General features: G+C 41.1%; 1 protein-coding gene across 1 annotated transcript in view; it reads right to left on the bottom strand.

Annotated features, from left to right (window-relative positions):
- The window catches only part of DIS3L (DIS3 like exosome 3'-5' exoribonuclease), a 32,067-nt gene extending 15,850 nt beyond the window's left edge, over positions 1-16,217 (bottom strand). Inside the window, exons 1-6 of the mRNA XM_007957555.2 lie at positions 16,079-16,217; positions 14,192-14,345; positions 8,451-8,579; positions 6,031-6,166; positions 2,662-2,838; positions 956-1,034 (exon numbers count right to left, since the gene is read on the bottom strand). Of these exons, the coding sequence (XP_007955746.1) occupies positions 956-1,034; positions 2,662-2,838; positions 6,031-6,166; positions 8,451-8,579; positions 14,192-14,345; positions 16,079-16,217 (814 nt within the window). The remainder of the gene's footprint in view (positions 1-955; positions 1,035-2,661; positions 2,839-6,030; positions 6,167-8,450; positions 8,580-14,191; positions 14,346-16,078) is intronic.
- Between the last annotated feature and the right edge of the window lie 4,374 nt (positions 16,218-20,591).

The raw sequence follows: 20,591 nt of genomic DNA on the forward strand, positions 1-20,591 counted from the left end.
CTCTGCAGGTGAGGGATGCAGAAATGCTGCCATCCTCCATCATCCTCTCAGGAAGGTATTAGTTCCCTGCACGAAACTACGCAAGCCTCCGATGGAGTTCTGTCAGACACCTCAGGAACCCACACAGCTGTCGGGGTGCTCAGTGGGCTGATGAACTATGGATACTGAAGGGCCAACACAGATAATTCTGATAAGCACATACCCACAGAAATCATTATTTCTCATTCTCCTTCGGCCCAGCATGCTCCTGTGACTTTCAGTTGTTTTTTTTTTTCCTTCCTTTTTACCCTGCCAGTGCAGAACTAAGTACTACAATCTATCTGTACCCATTTTCATTTTTATGACTTTTTTATGATTTCAATAAGGCACACTGAAGTAGCAGCACAGGGTAATGTCTCAAAAGGAGACTCTAGAGCCAGGCTGTGTCAGCTGAAAGTTCAACTCTGCCACTTACCAGGGTGTGGCACTGGGCAAGTTACTTTGTTTCTCTCTATTTTAGTTTCCTCATACATAAAATATAGAAAATAACAACAATAACAACATGCACTTTAAGTGCTTAAAACAGTACCTGGTCTACAGTAAACACTCAATATAATATTAGCTATTATCATTTTTTGGAAGAAAAATGAGGCAGTCTCCTTCTGTAAAGATTTACAGCCTTGGAAACCCTATGGGGCACTTCTACTCTGTCCTATAGGGCCACTATGAGCTGGAATTGACTAGAAGACAGTAGCCTTTTTTTATTATTATTATCATTTTTAAACATTTATTAAAATAAAATCAGAAGTTATAGTAAAAAAGCAAAGAGAAACAAAAACAAACCAAACACCCCTAATCCCACCTACTCATTGTACATGAGGATATATGACATGGTGTTTAAAACTTTGCTTTCTTCATTGTGTAAGGTCTGAATGAAAAATGGAACATGGAAATGGATGTACAGTTTGTACTGAACCTGAATCTTTACTGCTGGCTCCTTGAAGTCGAACAAATGCTTCCATTTGTGCTCTGTGCTTGTTGACATTCAGAATTCCCTAAAATCGGAAAGACCAATGTTTCAGTCTAGTTTACCTCCAATAGGTCCAGTTGTTTCCTTTTCTTTCTTTTTTTTTTAAAGCCATGCTCCTTTTAGTTTTGTGTATTTTACTGTACATAAATTATATTTCAATAAAATTTAAAAAAAAAAGCCATGCTCCTATGACTTTCAGATTGTTTTTTACTCTGCCAATGCATACGTAAAATACAAAAACAAAACAAAAAAACTGTATGAAAACATCCCTATAGTATTCTTACAAGGTTTGCAATCCCTTTCTTTTTTTTTTTAATTGTGATTTGGGTGAAAATTTACACAGCAAATTCACTTTCCATACAGTAGTTCACACACACGTTGTCTCATGACATTGACCACAATTCACCACAATGCAACAGCTCCCCTCCAACTTCCTCCCGATAGTTACCTCTTCCCTGTGTCCATCCCTCCATGCACTCCTGCCCCCTGAGCTGTTTCCTTGTGCATAAACAGCCCCTCTTTCTCCCATGATTGCTCTCTCCAAGGAGTGTATATACCTCAGATAAATATTCAACTCATATGCCTGTCTTTTGTTTGGCTGGAAGCCATAGGTGTAAGTTCAATTCCAGACCTGAAGAGCAGCTAGGGACCATAGTCTCAGTGGTTCTACCAGGCTCTATCAGACCAGTAAACCCGGTGTGTCCCCCCGCCGCCTTTTTTTTTTTCCCCAAATGGTAATCTCTTTCTTTAGGACTATTCAGCACTAAGCTTTCTTTTCTCCAGAGAAAATACTCACAATTTGAATGACTCCTAGCTATACTGAGTGCTAAAAGTACCATGACCTATCTTACTGAAGTGATGAGTGATATTTAAAAATCTTATTTCTCAAAATACCCTCCCAGGAATGCTGTAAACTTTACCACCAAGTTTAAAGTTAGCCTCACTAGACATCCTCATTTAAGATATCCAGACTCTAGGGAGGCACTTGAATGTGCTGGTTCTCAAACAGCCTGCATAAAAGCTGCCCAAAATGGTTGTTACCAATATACAGGCCATAGTGGATCAGTTCTTCTGTATCTTGACTGTGATGGCAGTTACACCAATCTACACATGTCACAAAACTACACAGGACCTCTGTCTCTCCACACACACAAATGAGTGCAGGTAAAACTGTTGAATAAATAAATTTATGAGATTCTTTCCCACAATCCTGACAGCATCTAGGTTCTAGGTCCATGGGTCCTGGGAGGGAATCATGAAAGGGACCTTAAAAGGGGTGGGAAAATATCAAAGGAGTGAAGAAGCCAAATTTCACCAATTTTATCAAAACTCTGAATCTTGATTCAAAAGTGCACGTCTTTCTTGGTGACAGGAGGCATTTATGAGGCTACTTCCATACTCCTCTTCTGTGACGATCAGTAGGCAAACCAAGAGGCATCATTACAGAGTAGCTTCAAACTGAACAGCTGATCTCTACACGAAGACTGACTCTCACCTTAAAGATGACAGCCTTGGGCTACAGGGCCAAGAGAAGCCATGATGACACCCATCTTGTTTACAGCCTTTGAAACTGGAGGCCGGTGGGAGTCAAGTAAAGAGGATGAGAATGTAGCACAGCTGGTCCTGACCCTGATTCTTTGTGACCCCCTCACCTGGATATAGCGTCCAGATTTAATCCCAGCTTCTAACACTTCTAGGGGAAGGTGCTCTGGGTACTCCTTCCCACGGCTCTCCTGACTTTCATTCTCTCTCTCCTGTCGAGACTGAAGGATGGAATCACAAAGCTCATGGGCGGCTTCTAAGTCAGGCCAAAAATTGTCCAGATAATTCTGTATTTAATAAAGGCACAAGAAAAACGTGGTCAGAAGATAATGAGTCTCCATTATCATAGCAGCACAAAAAAAAAAACCAGGACAGGAACTTCTGGCACGCCATTTTGAGGGGGTGTTAAACGAGCATTACTGTCCTGGGCCTCACGCCACCAGTTCATTTTCTACCACCTCATTAATCCCTGAAACCTTGCCAAATGGACCCCTGGGAGGCAGTCCCACCACAGAATGCTGCCACTTCCCAGATCACTCTGTACTTTAAAATCTCATTCTTTCCACTCTCTCTACACACGCATGCGTGCATGTGCACACCCACGTATCCCCTGACTTGACATGTACCTCATGACTTTGCACAATGGCCTACAGTCAATGAAGAGGAAAAGCTCCCATGTGGGTATTCTTGTCTTTTTTTTTTTTTTTCATTCTGAAACATTTGAAATTTGTAAGAAATTTAAATAAGTGGGTAAAAATGGCAAGGAGTGACATCTATGAGAAAGGCCTCCTCCCCAACCCACTGGCAATGCCAAACAGAGAAAAGAGGAGCAAAGTAGAGATTTTCTATTTTTTAGTGTTAGGCTTTTCTGTCCTTATAAGCTCCCAGCGGACTGAGCCTTCTTTTGTGACGATCCACTGACCTAGTAACAGCCCTCACATAGGTGACTCAATGTTGATATTAGTGTGTTGACTTGGTTTGAAACAAGTGGCCAGGGCCCTCTCCAACTACAGTATTACTGAATGTTACCGCACCTCTTGCAGAGATGCCCTAGACAAAACACCAAGGCAACCAGCTATAAGAAAGTGGTGTGGTGGCATTGGCAATGGCACATTTGAAATCTGTACCTCCTACCTCAGCTTATGTGCAGAGAAACATTCCCTCAAATGATTGACTCTCACTGAATAAAATAAAATTCATTTTTCATTTTTAACTCAATTTTAAGTCTAAGGTAGATTGTAGCACATTCTCTTTTCTCAAATTAAAGAGAAAATTAATTATCCTTATTGTCAATTCCAACATTTTCCCTGCTAATTTTAGGGTCTGATTCAAACTATTTCCTTTCTTCCCTATTCTTTCCAGAATTCTGTCTACAGGTAGGTTAGTAACTCAATTCTATGGTCACTTATCACTTAACAACACCAAAACTGTCATTATGAACCATTTATTCCAGGGGCATCTGTCGTCTTCACTCTTCTCCATTAAACTTCAAGTCCCCACAGAAAATTCTGGGCTTCCCTCTCATCTGAACTGACGACATCTCTTTTTTTCTGCTATCATTCACCTCCATGAAACCCTCAGTTGCACAGTTTGCTTGAGAAATGCTACACAAAATAAAACTGTACTATACTACCAGACTACAAAGAAAAGTAATTTTCATAGAGAGTAGAAAAATGTAATTTTAGTCAACTGTCCTCTGCAAGAACAAGACATGATATATTGCAACAGAAAAAACAAGTGACACTGCCATTAATATCCAGTGCCCCTGAATTCTCTCTCTAGCATGCCAGAACACTTTTTTATAGCAGGGCCAAGAAAATTCTATTGGCAAATCTTTAGCAATACATGCACCTGGGAACCCTTATAGAATCTACAATTCAAAATCCAACTAGACTTTCTGAAAACTGACACGGGTAATGGAGGGCTTCATTTTAGTTTCTGCATAAGAAAAAAATACAAAAATACACACATACACAGTGGAACTTGATTGACCAACTATGCAGACAGAAGAGACCAATAATCTATTAAGAGATAAACAGTTGCCTATTCTCCCAGATGGTACCTGAGAGATAGGAAGAACTGTGATGCTAAGGCAGCCCAAAGAAACTGTCACTGATTATGCTGCTCCTGTTTGTGATCTGTACACCAAAGCTGATCTGACAGCCTTCATGTAAATAACAGCACATCCTAACCCCTTCACTGACCCCTATTAATTCCCATGCATATTCTCAAGTGGGCAAGAGTGAAGAACAGCTGAAAAATAAGACTGGCTTTTAAAATTGGGCTTTGTGTGTACGCGCGCAGGCATGCACACATGTATACATGCATATGCACGCATTTAGAAAAACAACTTGGAAGGCAACACAGTATGGTGATGAAAAGCCAGATTTTGGTGTCAGACAGCCTGGGTTCTCCTGCTGTACCACTTTCTAGCTATGTGACTTTGGGCAAGTTGCTTACCTTTTCTGTGCTTCTGTTTCTTTACCAATAAAATGGAGATAAAACATCTACCGCAAACAATTGAATGAATACATGTAACGTACTCGGAACAGTGCCTGGCATAGAGTAACCACTCAACGTATAGTGGCTATTATGATTCAGTGGAACCATATACAATTGTTGTTTTGTAGGTCAAAAACTATAGAATATTGGCAATTGTATAAGATTTCATCTATTATCATTATTACTATTACTGTTATTATGAATATATAACATGAGTTCACTGTCTGCAGGTGCTTATTGAGCAGAAATCTTGGATGCTGTGGGCCTTGCAGTCATAAGGATTCTATCTGAATTTGCTAAGGTCAAGATTAATTGGGGGATAATAAAGACATGTATAGTGGCTAAGGCACTTGACTGCTAACCAGAAGGCTGGCGGTTCAAACCCACCAGCCACTCCTCGGAAGGAAGACAGGCAATCTACTTCCGTAGTGATACTGCCTTGGAAACCCAAGGTGAGGTCACTATAAGTCGGGTCCGACTTGACGGCATATAACAATAATAACAAAGACATGGAATTTTTTTTCTTTTCTTTTTTTTTTTTTAATTGAAACATAAGGTTTACTCTGTACAATTAGTCCATATGGATATAGGAAGACATTCTGATTTTTTTAAAAAATGGCTCAAAGTAGGCCAATTACAATGAGGCTCATAAAGAGAAAAAGAGAGAGAAGAACAGAAGATCAACTATTGGCTAAAATCTTACCATGACTGACTGAACCCTGCCCTCTCCTCTTTTACTGAGATCAACTGATACAAGTTCACAAGGTGGTCTATGGCCAGGCTGCTAAAAATTCGGTTTTGCAGGTAAGTAAAAATTTTAAATCAAAGTAAGAGAAGACATGGAACTTCTTAGTATCTTCCTTCATTGTTTATCTTCCCTTTTCCATGTTGCCAAAGGGTCTGTCTAGAGCCTTTTGAAGATTACTAAGGATAGGAACACACACATACACTATTATATACGTAACAGCTGGAAATACCTTGAATGAAATCACAAACACTCCTTCTGTTTCACTTCCATACTGCTGAATTGCCCCTTCATCTTCTGTCACCATAACAATCGGCATCCTATCCTGGCAGTGGTGATAGTACCAAACAGCTGCGTTGTATATGCTCCTAGAAAACCAAAGGGCACGTGAGCCCTCCCAAGGCAGACCAACACAAGCTATTATTCAGAATTTCACACTTGACTTTTAACCTACTAACCTGCGGTCTGTATTAGACAACTACTCATTCATTCATTTAACAAATACACCCTATTTTGGGTGCTTTGGAGGATATAAAGATGAATCAGAAAGCATTTAAGAACTCTTCTTCCCTAAGACATCCAACCACCACAGCAACCATTCATGGGGTCTAGAGACCACGAAGCTCTGCTATCTTTTAACTCTTAAACTGGAGGGCTGAGCCACACAGCCCCACAGGATGACAAGCTACCCTATGTGAGGCTGGCTAACAGAAAAACTAGGCAAGTAGCTAAAGCTCATGATCCAGTAAGCTCTGATATAGAACCACATGAAATGTCTAAAAATCTTTAAAAAAAAAAAAAAAAATTAAATTGGAAAGCAGAATGTAGGTCTGGAGGCCTGTGTTCAAGACTGGATTATGTTTCCAATGAAGTGCATAAATGTGGGCAGGTCAATTTCTCTAGACACTAGCTTCGTTTTCTGCACATTAAGAAGTTATATAAGGTCTCTTTACTTCTAGCATGTATTTACTTTTATTTTGTTCTGTTTTGATTCAGCCAACACTTACCAAGTGCCTACTGCGTGCAAGACTGTGTACTTAGTGTGATCATTTTGTATACTCACTAGGACCCAATCTGGAGAAAGATTTGTTTTACCTTTTCTGGCACAGAGCCCTGGGGGAACTTGGGGCACAGCTAAGGAGTGAGGTGTGTGTCAGTACTCATTCTGCTATGGAGAATTGAAATACTTAATGGCTATTACAGAAAAAGGAGCTCTGGTGGTGTAATGCCTAAGGAATTTGACTGCTAACCAGAATCCTGGTGGTTCAAACCCACCAGCCACTCCTTAGAAGGAAAATTGGGTAAATCTACTTCCAGAGATACTGCCTCAAAAACCCAAGAAGGGGTCGCTATGAGTCAGATCCGACTCGATGGCAGTGAGTTTGTTTGAGTATTACAGAAAAAGATGACTTAAATGTTTTTTAATGATAAGACATTTTAAAGCTTAAGGTCTCTTTTGTCCTTTACAGAAGAGTCTAGCAGACACTACTGGTGCTCAGCACTTTGTACCCTAGACTCACTCCTGACTTTAGCTGTAGCTGTGGCGGACAGTTTATCCAATCTCAAAGGTCCATTGATTATAGTTAACTGTTGCTGTTATGTGCCATCGAGTCGGACCTAACTCATAGTGACCCCTCCTTCGGTTTCCAAGGTGGTATCACTACGGAAGTAGATTGTCCAACCTTCCTTCCAAGGAGTTGCTGGTGGGTTTGAATCGCCAGCCTTCTGGTTAGCAGTCAAGTGCCTTAGACACTACGCTACCAACTAAGGGGGTTCAACTTCTAAACGCCCGAGCCTTGTCTTCAAGTTGGGCGAGCTCTGGCGGCATATGAGTTGAATCAACTCGACGACAGTGTGTCTTCGAGCTGACATATGACACAGCATGCTCTGTACAGCTTTTCAGAGGTTCCCCAGCAGGCTGAGACCTTCATTTCCCACAGCAGTAACACATCCTTTACTGGTTTCTCCTCTTCATCTGTTTCACTTTCCACACTTCCTCACTACTGCTTCTGGGAGTCACCTCCCACACAATTAATCCACAGCCAAGTCCATGCTTTAGACTCTGCTTTCAGGAGGACCTAAAATAAGACATTGCACTTTTCCTTGCTTCCCCCCACCTCCCAACCTATGCAAAAGTATTAAAGCTATAATTTCTGGATCGGTGGAATGATCTTGCTAGCCATTAGAGTCTGAGGCAAATTGACTCTAGGTACCTAAAATCAGTACCAGTAGCCATCAAGTTGACTCTGACTCATGGTGACCCTATGTATGTCAGAGAACTGTACTTCACAGGGCTTTCACTGGCTGATTTTCTTGAAGCAGATGGCCAGGCCTTTCTTCCAAGTTGCCTCTGAATGGACTTGAACCTCCAACCTTTTGGTTAGCAGCTGAGTGCATTAACCATGTATATCACCCAGTAACTCCACTCTGGGTATCTCTATTTCCCTAATTACAATTTTCAAACAATATCACTTAGGCATTCAAATGATAAATATTGGCACATATGTAAATTAAGTATTTCCATATTAACTGTGGTTCCAGAAGAACTGTTGGCTTGTTCTAGCATGCTATTTAAATCAACTCCCAAATAGCCAGTGATGAGGAAATTAAAGATCATCATGTGAAAACTCTCACAGCAATTCAGTGCCATACCTGGTCTGCCACTTTTCCATGGATTCTCCTCTTTCCCGAGGGAGATAGCAGTATTGCTGGAATTCATTAGCAAAGAGAACGCAATCATGCCGTGCATCCTTCAGGAGGTTTCGTAATTTGTTATACTGTCTGTGACACAAAGGAGAAGAATAAATCTAACTCATCTATTGCCATCTCTTCCTAAGGATCAAAAGAGATGAGGTATTTTCAAGAAAAAGACTGATTACTGAAAACTTAAGAAACATTTATTTTTATTGGCCTCATTGTACTTAGTCCTCTTTTCAGGCTATTGGATGGCTGTTTCTCAATTCTGTCTGTTACAGTGTGTTTGGGCCTGCCCTCTTTAATTAGCTTGTGGATCAATTAAACCCTGCCTCTCCCCTTTATCCTTGTGGCTGTTTTATAATCTAATTATACCATCCCTCACACATAGCCCCCTCTTCAAACACTCACAAAGTATACAGAGGCAAATGAAGAGTTTAACACTTCACTTTTGTATCTCACCTCCTTCGATAAAGGGCATTCCAAAAAAAAACCAAACCCACTGCCATTGAGTTGATTCCAACTAACAGTGACCCCCATTGGGTTTCCAAGGCTGTAAGTCTTTACAGAAGTAGACTTTCTCATTTTCCTCCTGCAGAGCAGCTGGTGGGTCTGAACCACTGACCTGCAGATTAGCAGCCATATGCCTTACCCACTGTGCCACCACAGCTCATTATAAATGGCATTAGGCATTAGTAAATTTTACTTTTTCTAGTGTCACCAGAAAAGGACATGTAAGGTCAAAAAGTTCGGGAGTTTAATCTGTGAATTTTCTTTATGCAGCCACTATGATTTACATGCATGAAGGTTAGCTTCACCTGCTAGACAGCTGACAGAAAGTTTTCAGGTTTTTCCTGTTAGGAGATAGTTCGAACAATGCTAGCCAAAGTCAAAAACCAGACCCGGGCACTTACCACCAAATTAATGACAATCCTTCCTAATATTTAGAAAAATATGTAACTTAACAAAAGAGATTTTCCCAATTTTAAGTTTCACTTCCATGCATTTTTCTTAGACTGATAGTGCATGCTTCCATTTGTTAGCTACCTATCAGCTAGATAAAATAGATAAACAAATGGCACAAGAATATTAATGAGGAAAGCAGAAAACAAACAGCCAATCACTCTGAGTGTGACAGTCAGGTTTTCTTGTAGACATGTAGGTTTATGGTTACGATTTAATACAGCATACATACAATAAAGTCATATTTTTTTGTGAGTGACGGTTTGTAGTGCCTAAGATGGAATTAGATATATATGAGCATCCTGCATGGAGTCAGCAAAAACCTCCATTGTGCCTTGGATAAGTATAAACTGAATAATAGGAGAATGATAGTTTCAGATAGTCAAGTACCACACAAATTTCAACTTTTATAAATTCTAGTCCTACCCTAGTTTCCCTTGACTGGCTTAAATGTTTTCCAAATTTTCATCATCTAAACATTTTCAAATAATTTCTTAGAGGAAACACTTCTGAGACAGCTAAACTTCTTTTCGTTAGATGGACTTTTCTACTATTTTTATTAGATGGTGACCTCACCTACAGATGCAACATCCTCTCCTCCTGCTAACTACATTCTCTAAGAACAAGAAGGGGAGTGGTCAACAACCAGCCGGCTGACACACGTAGAAGTGAGTTGTGTATCGAATGTTGTTTCCTTAACTGGGTTTTGTAGAACCCTGGTGGAGTCTGTAGACTTACATTCAGAGGTGCTTGAGTTTTCCACAAGAATTTTAAACTTTTATTTTTCAGATGATACTCATAAAATTTTAAAAAAATATACCCTAGACTAGGAGCTCTAAGGCATTTGACTGCTAACCAGAGGCTGGCGGTTCAAACCCACCAGCCACTCCTCGGAAGGAAGGTTGGGCAATCCGTAGTGATACAGCCTCGGAAACCCAAGGAGGGGTCGCTATGTGTCAGATCCAACTCCATGGCAGTGCACTGTGTTGTTTTACATTATAGCCTAGACTATTTGAATGACTACCTCTTGACTGTCATAAGTAATGCTGCTATGAAAATCATGCACAAATTTTTATATGGACATATTTTCAATTCTCTTGGGTAGACACCTAGCAAGTTCTACAGATTTTACCCACTAAATAGCTCTTGAAACTGTCTACCTCTTTCAATCTCTTAGCTACCAACAGCACTCATCTAGACTAAAGCAGCAGCCTCCTACCTTTGCTTTCCCATCCCTCTACAAGTTGCCCAGTAATTCTTTCAAAACTGGAATGTTCTCTCCGTCTTCCACTAACACCCCTGAGGCCCAACAGGCCTTCTGTGCAATGCAGGGGTCTCCTTTCAGTTCCTCCAGCATGCCATAATCCCCATGGGGACTTGCACAGGCAGTTTCTTCTGCCTGGAAAATTTTCCTCCTTTCTTTGCCTTGTTTACTTCTACTCATCCTCTCGTACTCAGCACAGACGTCTTCTTCAGGAAAGCCTTTCCCTGGATCCCTGACTGGTCTGGGCTCTCCTGATGCCATGTTCCCATCCTTCAGTGCATTTATCACAGCTGCAGTTCTACATCTGTTTGTGTGATTATCTGCGTACTGCCTTTCTCCCCCTTTAGACCAAGTCTGCTTTTGTTCACTGAGGTATCCTCAGCACTAGCACAGTTCCTGGCACATATAAATCTCTCAATGAATATCTGTTGAAGAAGTGAATGAATACCTGAATACATGAACAAATATGGTGTGCAAGACAATGTTACAAGTTTACCAAGTGATGCCTCATTAAATAAGTATTTGATGGTTGATAATGGCAGGATGTGTGATTATCCTGAACAATTAAAGATTTGGTGTTATTCTTATATTATAGAATAATATAGAACTGTAAGGATAATTCTATATCCTTACGAAAGCAGGTATTTCTCTGCATTTATATTGAAATCAAAATACAAAAGACAGATTAAATGTGGAACCAAACCCCTTTCTATTGCTAAACCAATGCTGGTGATTTCATTTCTGTAAAACAACATTTGTCACGTTAAATTAATGTTCATTTATGGTTTTCTGATTTTGCATTTTTTTTTTTAATTTAAAGATCCAATTTGGTCTCACAGTTGTATTAAGTCCTTAAGCATGAGACTTTATACCTAGATTTATGTTTAAACACAGTTAAATAACATTACAATATGATAAATTACTGGGTGTCCATTAGGATTTTTTTCTTTCCAAAATAAGGTTGATACAGTACTTGTGTTTGAGTAACACTGACATATTGGACACAGATTTTGATTGTGTGATCTCTTAGATCCTTTCCCAGTAAATATTCTATGATTCTATATTGAGAAACTGAGGCAGGAAATGTTGACTCTCAGAAACTCAGGAGGGAGTCAAAAGGAGAATGCAAAGCATCCTTATGCCAGATTAGATATAATTAACTGAGGAAGATTTTCCTAAGTAATAATGTTCCTGGAGCATCAGTGAAAAAGGGGAAGGCCCTCAACGAGATGGACTGATACAGTGGCTGCAATAATGGGCTCAGGTATAGCAAGGATTGTGAGGCTAGAGCAGGACCAGGCAGTGTTTTGTTCTGTTGTACAGAGGGTCACTATGAGCTGGAGCCAACTCAATGGCACCTAACAACAACAACAACATCAACAAATGTTCCTAAAAGCATATCAGATAGAACAAACTCTTTACTGGCATCTCAAACATCTCCAAGGAAGAACTGGAAACAAAACAGTTTCCCAACATTAAATGAAGCAAAACACCAGAGGGCCTCAGCTAGGGCAGATTTGATTAACTATAAGGAGACAATGACTTAAACGCAGTATTTTTTTTGGTCACTCAGGTGATTCCAACCCCACATGTGTGAAGCCTGATTAATAAAGTAAGATATGACACTTTCTAGGGTTTACACAATTTTGGTCCTTGCTAAGTCAACCTGAATGTACCTGCTGCTTGCTTAACACGAAAACAAAGTGCCAAGTCTCAAACTTGCTGATTCCTGTTCCTGCCTCTTCTTCCTCTTCATCAGTCATGTTTATTACACCTGCTTTAAGGCCAGACTCAAATTACCCCAAGAGGGCTTTTGGGCTTAATTTACACCCCATACTTCTGCACTTACATATCAAAAAAAAAAAAAAAAAACCAAACCCACTGTCATCGATTCTGACTCACAGCAGTCCTATAAACTGCCCCATAGGGTTTCTAAGGCTATAAATCTTTACAGAAGCAGAATGCCTCATCTTTCTCCCATGGAGTGGCTAGTGAGTTCGAATGAACCACTGGCCTTTTGGTTAGCAGCAAACACCTTAACCACTACACCACCAAAGCAGGCATATACTTGCATAGTTCATATTATTTATCTTTCATGTGTCAAATGTACTTCATAATTATCTTCCTGCTTCTTTCATTTAAGCCAAACAAGGTAAGGCTTGCTGAAAGAGGGATTAAGACTTCTTTTGTACTCCCCAAGCTCAAAAAGTGCTTACCAGGGTGTTATCACAACTCATAACTTCTCATCTTTTGTTTTCATATTTAGTATAGCCCAAGATATGGTAAAGCAGTGGAAAACCAATAGATTTTCATCACTTTTGAAATATTTAGGAGAAAAGACATTTAAATTCCAACTCTTTGCCTTTGAATGTCCCAGAATTGGTTTTTAAAACAATTCTTAATATTACAAATATTTCAGAAAACAGAAGTTGAAAGGCTCGGCAGTGTGTTAGCAATGTGAATGATAACAACAAATCGATTTTAATAGCAGAAATTGAAATATGACACGTGGAGCAGCATTTAAACTTGGATGTGTATAAACATCTATATCTTTGTGTCTGAACAAAATCAACTTCAAGCTCATTTTAGAATATTCTATCTGAAAAACCTGCACACAAACTAGTTAATGCACTTTTTTGCACTGAGCATATAAGGACAATTTATCATTTTCATATACAAATAAAATACTTCATCTTTTACTACCAAGCTCAGAAGAAGACACAACGTTTAAAAAAGAATAAACACATAGTTTCTGCTTTTTAAATAACCAAAATGTTAAAAGGTTCGATATATAATTCTAATGTGCTATTTTCACAGTCTCCAAGTTCAAATCATAAAGCTTTCCTTCATGTTAAATTAAAGCAAAACCACTTTTTAGAGTATCTGTTTAAAAGGTAGACAATTATTCTTCATTTAGGTACAAGGTAAGCATTCTAGACTGGTTTCCACCAGAAATCCTTTGTAAAGCAAATACAATTACTAAGGTTGGTAGTTACACTAGTGGTATAAAAATAAAACAAGTTATTTCTGGTTGTACTGAAGAAATAATTACAAGTATAATTTGTGTCCACAAGGGAGTCTAAAATCTAAAAATACTTCTTCCCAAGATTATAAGCTTCTGAAACAACATATTTATATATCACAAATAAGATCAAATAATAAAGGTAACAAAAAGAAATAAAAAACTCAAACCAAAAGTTAAAGTTCAGACTAGAATCTTAAATACCCACATTCTGGGGACACTGCAGCTTATTGATCTACAGTCAGATCCTCTGGCCAGGTGTTGAAGCAGAAACATAAATATTATTACTGCATTCCTCACTAGCAAAGAGAATACCAAATTAGTTCAAAAAGTCCTTTCTGACAAAATAACGAATTCTTCCCCTCCTCCTCTCCTTGACAGAGGATCTCTTCTAAGGGGGTGGAGGGGGAATCCATACTACATATTGGAAAAAAAATGCAAAACAGATACCTGCGGCCCCTTTGATGCTGCACAGACTGACAAGCCGTTTGCATGAAGATAATTCCCTTCAACTCAGGAAACTCAAGGATCTCAAGGAAATCTTGGACAACTTTCCAATCAGGGATCACGTAATGAGTCACATCACTAGACAAGAGTTTCCCATCTGAAACATAGTTCAAAATTTAAGAGCTTAGACATTTTCTAACCTGGTTTATAACTATTTCAATGTTACTGTGCCCCAGTGTGCAAAATAACTTCCAACCTTAACCACACTGTGAAGTTTTTAAAAGACAAGACAAATCTACTTTGGTAGAGAAGTTCAAAGCTCAGGCAAATTCAGCACCTTCATTTTCCTTCAACTGTGATAAACACTCAATATGGTTTATGGTGTTACTGGTACTGCAGAGGGAGAGGATGATTGATATTTTTACACAAAGAAGCACAGTTTAAGCACAACCTGATATTCTGTGTTAACTCATCATTGTCACTAATATACACTCCCATTCAGATGGGGCACCCCAAAATTGCTTACGCCCAGGAATTTCAAGTCAGTTTTACCTCAAGCTTCTGAATGTGCTAAGAAGTTTCCAAGGGCCAGAAAGACTGAACTGATGAGAAAAGATGCTCAGTGAAAGCCAGGGGATGGAAGGATTTCCACCTCTGCTCATGCCTCCAAGGGCTGGTTAGTTAACTTGTAACTGAAAGGTTCACCTTAACCACAAAGCTGCGGATTCCAAACATTAGCTGAAAAGGATCGGCCACACTTATCTTCCATCAGAGGAAAAAGAATTTCATCACTAAGTCAGCATCCCTGTGTTGCTGGTTGCATAGAGTTGTTTCTGACTCACGGTGATTCCAAGTGTCCAGAGTAGAACTACTCCATAGGATTTTCAAGGCTGTGAGATTTTGGAAGAGCATCAGGTCTGTCCTCTAGATGCCTCTGGGAGGGTTTGAACCACCAACCTTTTGGCTAGTAGTCCAGTGTGTAATCATTTGCACCACCCAAGCAGCCTTGAAAAGTGTGGGGGAAGGTCTAGTGCAGAAGTTTCAAATATGACTTTTCCAAGACCCTTCTGTACAATGAGGGGACCCAGAGAATGAATAATTGCACAGTGAAGAAAAGGAGCCCTGGTGGCGCGGTGGCTAAACCCTAGGATGCTAGCCGGAAGTCCGCAATTCAAACGCCCCAGCTGCTCCGCGGAAGAAAGATGTGGCAATCTGTTTCCATAAAGATTACAGCCTTGAAAACCGCTACTCTGTCCTGCAGAGGTAGCTAGCTATGAGTCAGAATCCATTCCACAGCACATGGCAACAAGTGAAAAAGGCACTCCACTAGATAAATGGTTAGGAAATCTGTGCTGGCAAGACAGAACAGTTATGGAGAGCAAAACAGAAAAATGTAAATGAGCAGCAGCAGCTCGCCATAGAAAAAAACTGCCTCCTGCTTCTCACTGAAGGGGTAACAGCTTGGGGCCTGCCTCACTATTTCACTGCGCCAGAGTGCTCCCTCCAAGATCGTGGGGGCAGAAGAGACAGGCCTTCACCCACAGGCTCCTCGGAAAACCCGTATCACCGGGCCTCGGCCTTGTGGGGGGCGCCTGTCTCCTGGGCCCTTCCATTTTATAGGCCGGAGCAGGACAACTGGTGATCTCGGGAAGTCCCATGCCGAGAGCCCCAGAAGCAGCGGCCCCGGGCCGTCTCTGCGCCCCCGACCCGCCGCCAGGGTGCAGTTGATGCCTGGGGGCGGACCGAAGCCTCAGGCCTCTGACTCCGCGCCACAACGGTCTCGCGCTCCGCCTCCCGGCCGCGCTCTTCCGCCTTACCGCGGACGCTCGGTCCCGGCGGCCAGGCAGCCCTCCCGGTCCCGGCTGCCCTCGCTCCCTCTTAGGCCCTAACCATTGAGGCAGGCGGCGGGCTGCGGGCAGAGCGGGCTGTTGCAGGGCACGCTGGGCCGTAGGTAATGCTCCCGTACGATCCGCAGCGTTCGGCCGTGGAAGGTCCGCAGGAGCAACACCTTTTCTCGCTTCTGCAGCATGGTGGCGACGCTCCGCAGGGAAGAGCTCCGGGCCGCGCGGGGCCGCCCCAGGCATCCAGGAAGTGGCGGACGCGGCGCCTGAGGAGGCGAGGCTGAGGCTTCGGGTCCGCCCCCTCGGCTCTCCGCGCCTGGGCCTGCCTGGCTTATGCTGGGCTCCCAGCAGGGCCCGACTCGCCAGGCAGTGGCTTGGGCGTTCCGGACACCGGAACCGCCCTAACGGTCTAGCCCCGGGGTTGGGCCCTGGTGGCCCGCGGTGCAACCTCTCCAGCCGGAGCCCCGGGCCCAGCCCCATGCCTTAGTTTCTCATCCCCCAATTACCTGGGGGCAGGGAGGTGTGGAAATCATCCATCTGAAAGATTTATGGGAGATAAGGTGAATACGGAAAAAGGTTTAAATTCTTGTTAAGCAAGATTTGGTGCAACTGTAAACCCATAACCAATTCAAACCCACTGCCTTCCAGTTGATTCCAACTCACAGCGACCCTATGCAGTCGACTCCTCCTTGGGTTTCGGAGCTGTCTGACTACAGAAGTAGATTGCCCAATTTTCCTCGGAGGAGTGGCTGGTGGAATGCCTTAGGCACTAGGCTACCAGAGCTCCCATACTATACACAGCACTGTCCAGTAGGGTTTCCAAGGCTTTAAATTTTGGCAGAAGCCACTGCCACATCTTTCTCCTGTGAAGCAGCTGGAGGGTTTCAACCACTGACTATCCAATGGCAGCTGAGCACGTTAGTCACTAAGCTACCAGGGTGACTATCAAGGATTATTATTCCTTATTTTCTACCCCCAGGACTATGTAGGAAAACGAGATATTGCATTGGTCAGATTTGCAAAAGACTTCTTTAAAGTGTTAAAAATCAAGATGTCACTTTGAGGACTAAGGTGCTCCTGACCCAAGTCATGGTATTTTCAGTCTCCTCATATGCATGTGAAACCGGACAATGAATAAGGAAGAATGAAGAAGAGTTGATGCCTTTGAATTACAGTGTTGGTGAAGAATATACCATGGACTGCCAGAAGAAGAATCTATCTTAGAAAAATACGACCGGAATGTTTCTTGGAAGCAAGGATGGGGAGACTTGTCTCATGTACTTTGGACCTGTCATCAGGAGGGACCAGTCCCTGGAAAAGAACATCATGCTTGGTAAAGTAGAGGGTCAGCAAAAAAGAGGAAGAACTTCAACAAGATGAACCGACACAGTGGCTGCAACAGTGGGGTCAAACATGGCAACAATTGTGAGAATGGCTAAGGACCCAGCAGTCTTCCTTTCTGTTGTACATGGAGTCACTGTGAGTCAGAATTGACTCCACTAACAAAACCATTTTATTCTCTTAGTTGCTTTTGTAAATGGAATTGTTTACCTAATTTCCTTTTCAGATTGCTCATTGCTGGTGTATAGAAACCCAACTGATTTTTGTTTGTTGACTTTGTACCTTGCAACTTTGCTAAATTCTTCTAGTAGTTCTAGACGTTTTCTTTGGGATTTTCTCTATAGAATCATATCATTTTTAAATAGAGATAACTTTACTTCTTTTGCAATCTGGATACCTTTTATTTCCTTTTCTTGTCTTATTGCTCTGGCTAGACTTTTACTAGGAGCTCTGGTAGCTTAGTGGCTAAGGCACTTGACTGCTAACCAGAAGGCTGGCGCTTCAAACCCACCAGCCACTCCTCGGAAGGAAGGTTGGGCATTCCTACTTCCATAGTGATACTGCCTCGGAAACCCAAGGAGGGGTTGCTATGAGTTGGAGCCGACTCGATGGCAAACAACAACAACAGACTTTTACTATAGTATTATATAGAAATGGTGAGAGCGGTCACCCTTGTCTTGTTTCCAATTTCAAGGAGAAAGCTCTCAGTCTTTCTCCATTAAGTTTATAATGTTGGCTATCTGTTTTTTGTGTATGCCCTGAATCTGAGAAATTTCCCTTCTATTGCAATCTTCTTTAGCATTTTCACCAATAAAAGGAATTGGGTTTTATCAAATGCTTTTTCTGCATTCTTAGAGATGATCAGGAGGTTCTTTTCCTTTGTTCTGTTTATATGATGTATTATGTTGATTGATTTTTTTAATGTTGAACCATTCCTATATTCCTGGAATAAATCCTGCTTGGTCATGGTATATGACTCTTTTAATATGCTATTGGATTCTGTTGGTATTTTGTTAAATTCTTTTACATTTATATTCATAAGAGATACTGGCCTGTAGTTTTATTTTCTTGTGGTGTCTTCATCTGGTTTAAGTATCAGGGTTACATTTGCTTCATAGAATGGATTAGGGGATATTCCTTCCTTCTCTATCTTTTGGGAAAGTTTAAACAGTATTGGTGTCAATTTAATTTCATGTATTTTTAATACATATAAAAAAATCAAACAATGCAGATAAAATGAAAACTAATCCCTTCCCTTGAGGCAAATACTATGTATTCAACCTCAACTTTTATAGCAGCTTCTGGTAAAGGAATTCTCTTTTAAACTCTTACTGACACAATCACAATTTACATTTTTTTGTAGCTTTTGATAAAGAGCTTTCACACACAATAGCTTCTGAGATCACACAACCTTGGCTGGATAGAAGCCACTGTTCTAAGCACTGAACAAAGGCTTTTGAGTCACACCAGCATGTGTCACATTTAATTTCCAAAATAAATCATTGCCCCATTTTACAGATGAGGGAATAGGAGGTTAAGAGACCAAGGTTACCCAGTTATTAAGTGATGGAATCAATACTGAAACCAAAATCTGACTGAATCCAAAGCAGACTCTATTACTGTAATTTTCCTGGATGTATAAAATACAGCTCCTGCATCTAAGGAGTTTATAGACTACTTGAGCCCTAGTTAAAGCAGCTCAACCAGCCAGCTGGGAATATCAAAGCTTCTTATGATGCTGAAGTGAGTAGAACTAGGGAGAGGGGAGTAACCTATTATATGGTAGTTTCACTTTAGGAGAACATGTTAAAAGGAGTCATGGTCCCTCACTCTTGGTGTTTCTATGTCAAATTATCATACAGTGTAGAATAATGTGAATGAGACCAGAGATGGAATACATAAACCAAAAACCCAAACCTGTTACCATCAAGTCAATTCCAGTTATGGTGACCCTGTAGGATAGAGTAGAACTATCCTATAGGGTTTCCAAGCTATAAATCTTTAGGGAAGCAAATTTCTCTTATGGGATGGCTTGTGGGTTCGAATCGCTGACCTTTCAGTTGGCAGCTGAATGCTTAACCACTGCACCACTGATGGAATATATGGACTATAGCACAGTGCTGGTCCACAGCCAAAGCACATGGAGGGCCCATAAGGCAACCGACAGTTCAGGAAGTCCTTCCAAATTCAGGAGGTCAGTTCTAGAGACCACAGAAGACAGGTAAGTAGCCAAATGTGTCCCTGACATAAAAATGCTTCAGATAGCTGTGCACAATTCCCTGCAAAGCTTTTGCTTTTACTTATTATATCGTTGTTGGTGGTGGTGGTAATGTTGATTAGAAGCTAATGTGTTCTTAATATTTCTCTTTAGCACTTCATGCTTTAAACTTTCTCCAAATTAGAGCCAATAATCTTTTAAGGAAGAGAGGGGCTGTATTTAAAGTTGATTTTATCGGTATTTTCAATAATCCAGGAACCATCAATCACTTACTTTGCTTGCATAGCAGCAATAACGTACAAATTATGTTTTTAAAAGCATGATCCCTTAGTTACTGCGACTGATAATCTACAGTGGACAAGAGTGCCATTTTTGTTATGTTTGTTTGCCTCGCAAGCTGTCTAATGCCTCTTGCCTGAAAAAAAAAGAGTGTCTTTATCAGTCAGGAAAAGTTAGATTATGCAGCAGTAATACACAATTCCAAAAATCTCAGTGATTTAAAACAGCATTTGTCTGGGTTCGTAGAGGCTCCACTCTGTGTTGTCTTTCTTTCTCCAGTATCCATATTGGTGGAGCTAATCCTCTCTGGACCATGATTTGCTGATCACTGGTGGCGTGGTGCCTAAGGCATTTGATTGCTAAGCAGAAGGCTATCAGTTCAAACCTACCAGCCACTCCTCAGAAGGAAGATTGGGCAATCTACTTCTGTAGACATACCACCTTGGAAACCCAAGGAGGGGTCACTATGAGTCGGAATCAACTCAATGGCAGTGAGTTTTTTTCTTTTTTTTTTTTACCAGAGGGAAAAGGAGCCTTGGTGGTGCAGTGGTTAAGCTCTTCGCTGCTATTGAAAGGTCGGTAATTCAAACCTACCAGCCACTCTGCGGGAGAAGGATGTAGCAATCTGCTTCTGTTAAGATTTGCAGCCTCAATGAGAAAGAAAGAGAGAGTTACATGGGCATTACAAACAACAAATATGAACCCCTTTGTAAATACAATACTG

This window comes from Orycteropus afer, unplaced genomic scaffold, assembly GCF_000298275.1.
Source record: "Orycteropus afer afer isolate SDZICR_OR568_19922 unplaced genomic scaffold, OryAfe1.0 scaffold00015, whole genome shotgun sequence".
Lineage (NCBI taxonomy): Eukaryota > Metazoa > Chordata > Mammalia > Tubulidentata > Orycteropodidae > Orycteropus > Orycteropus afer.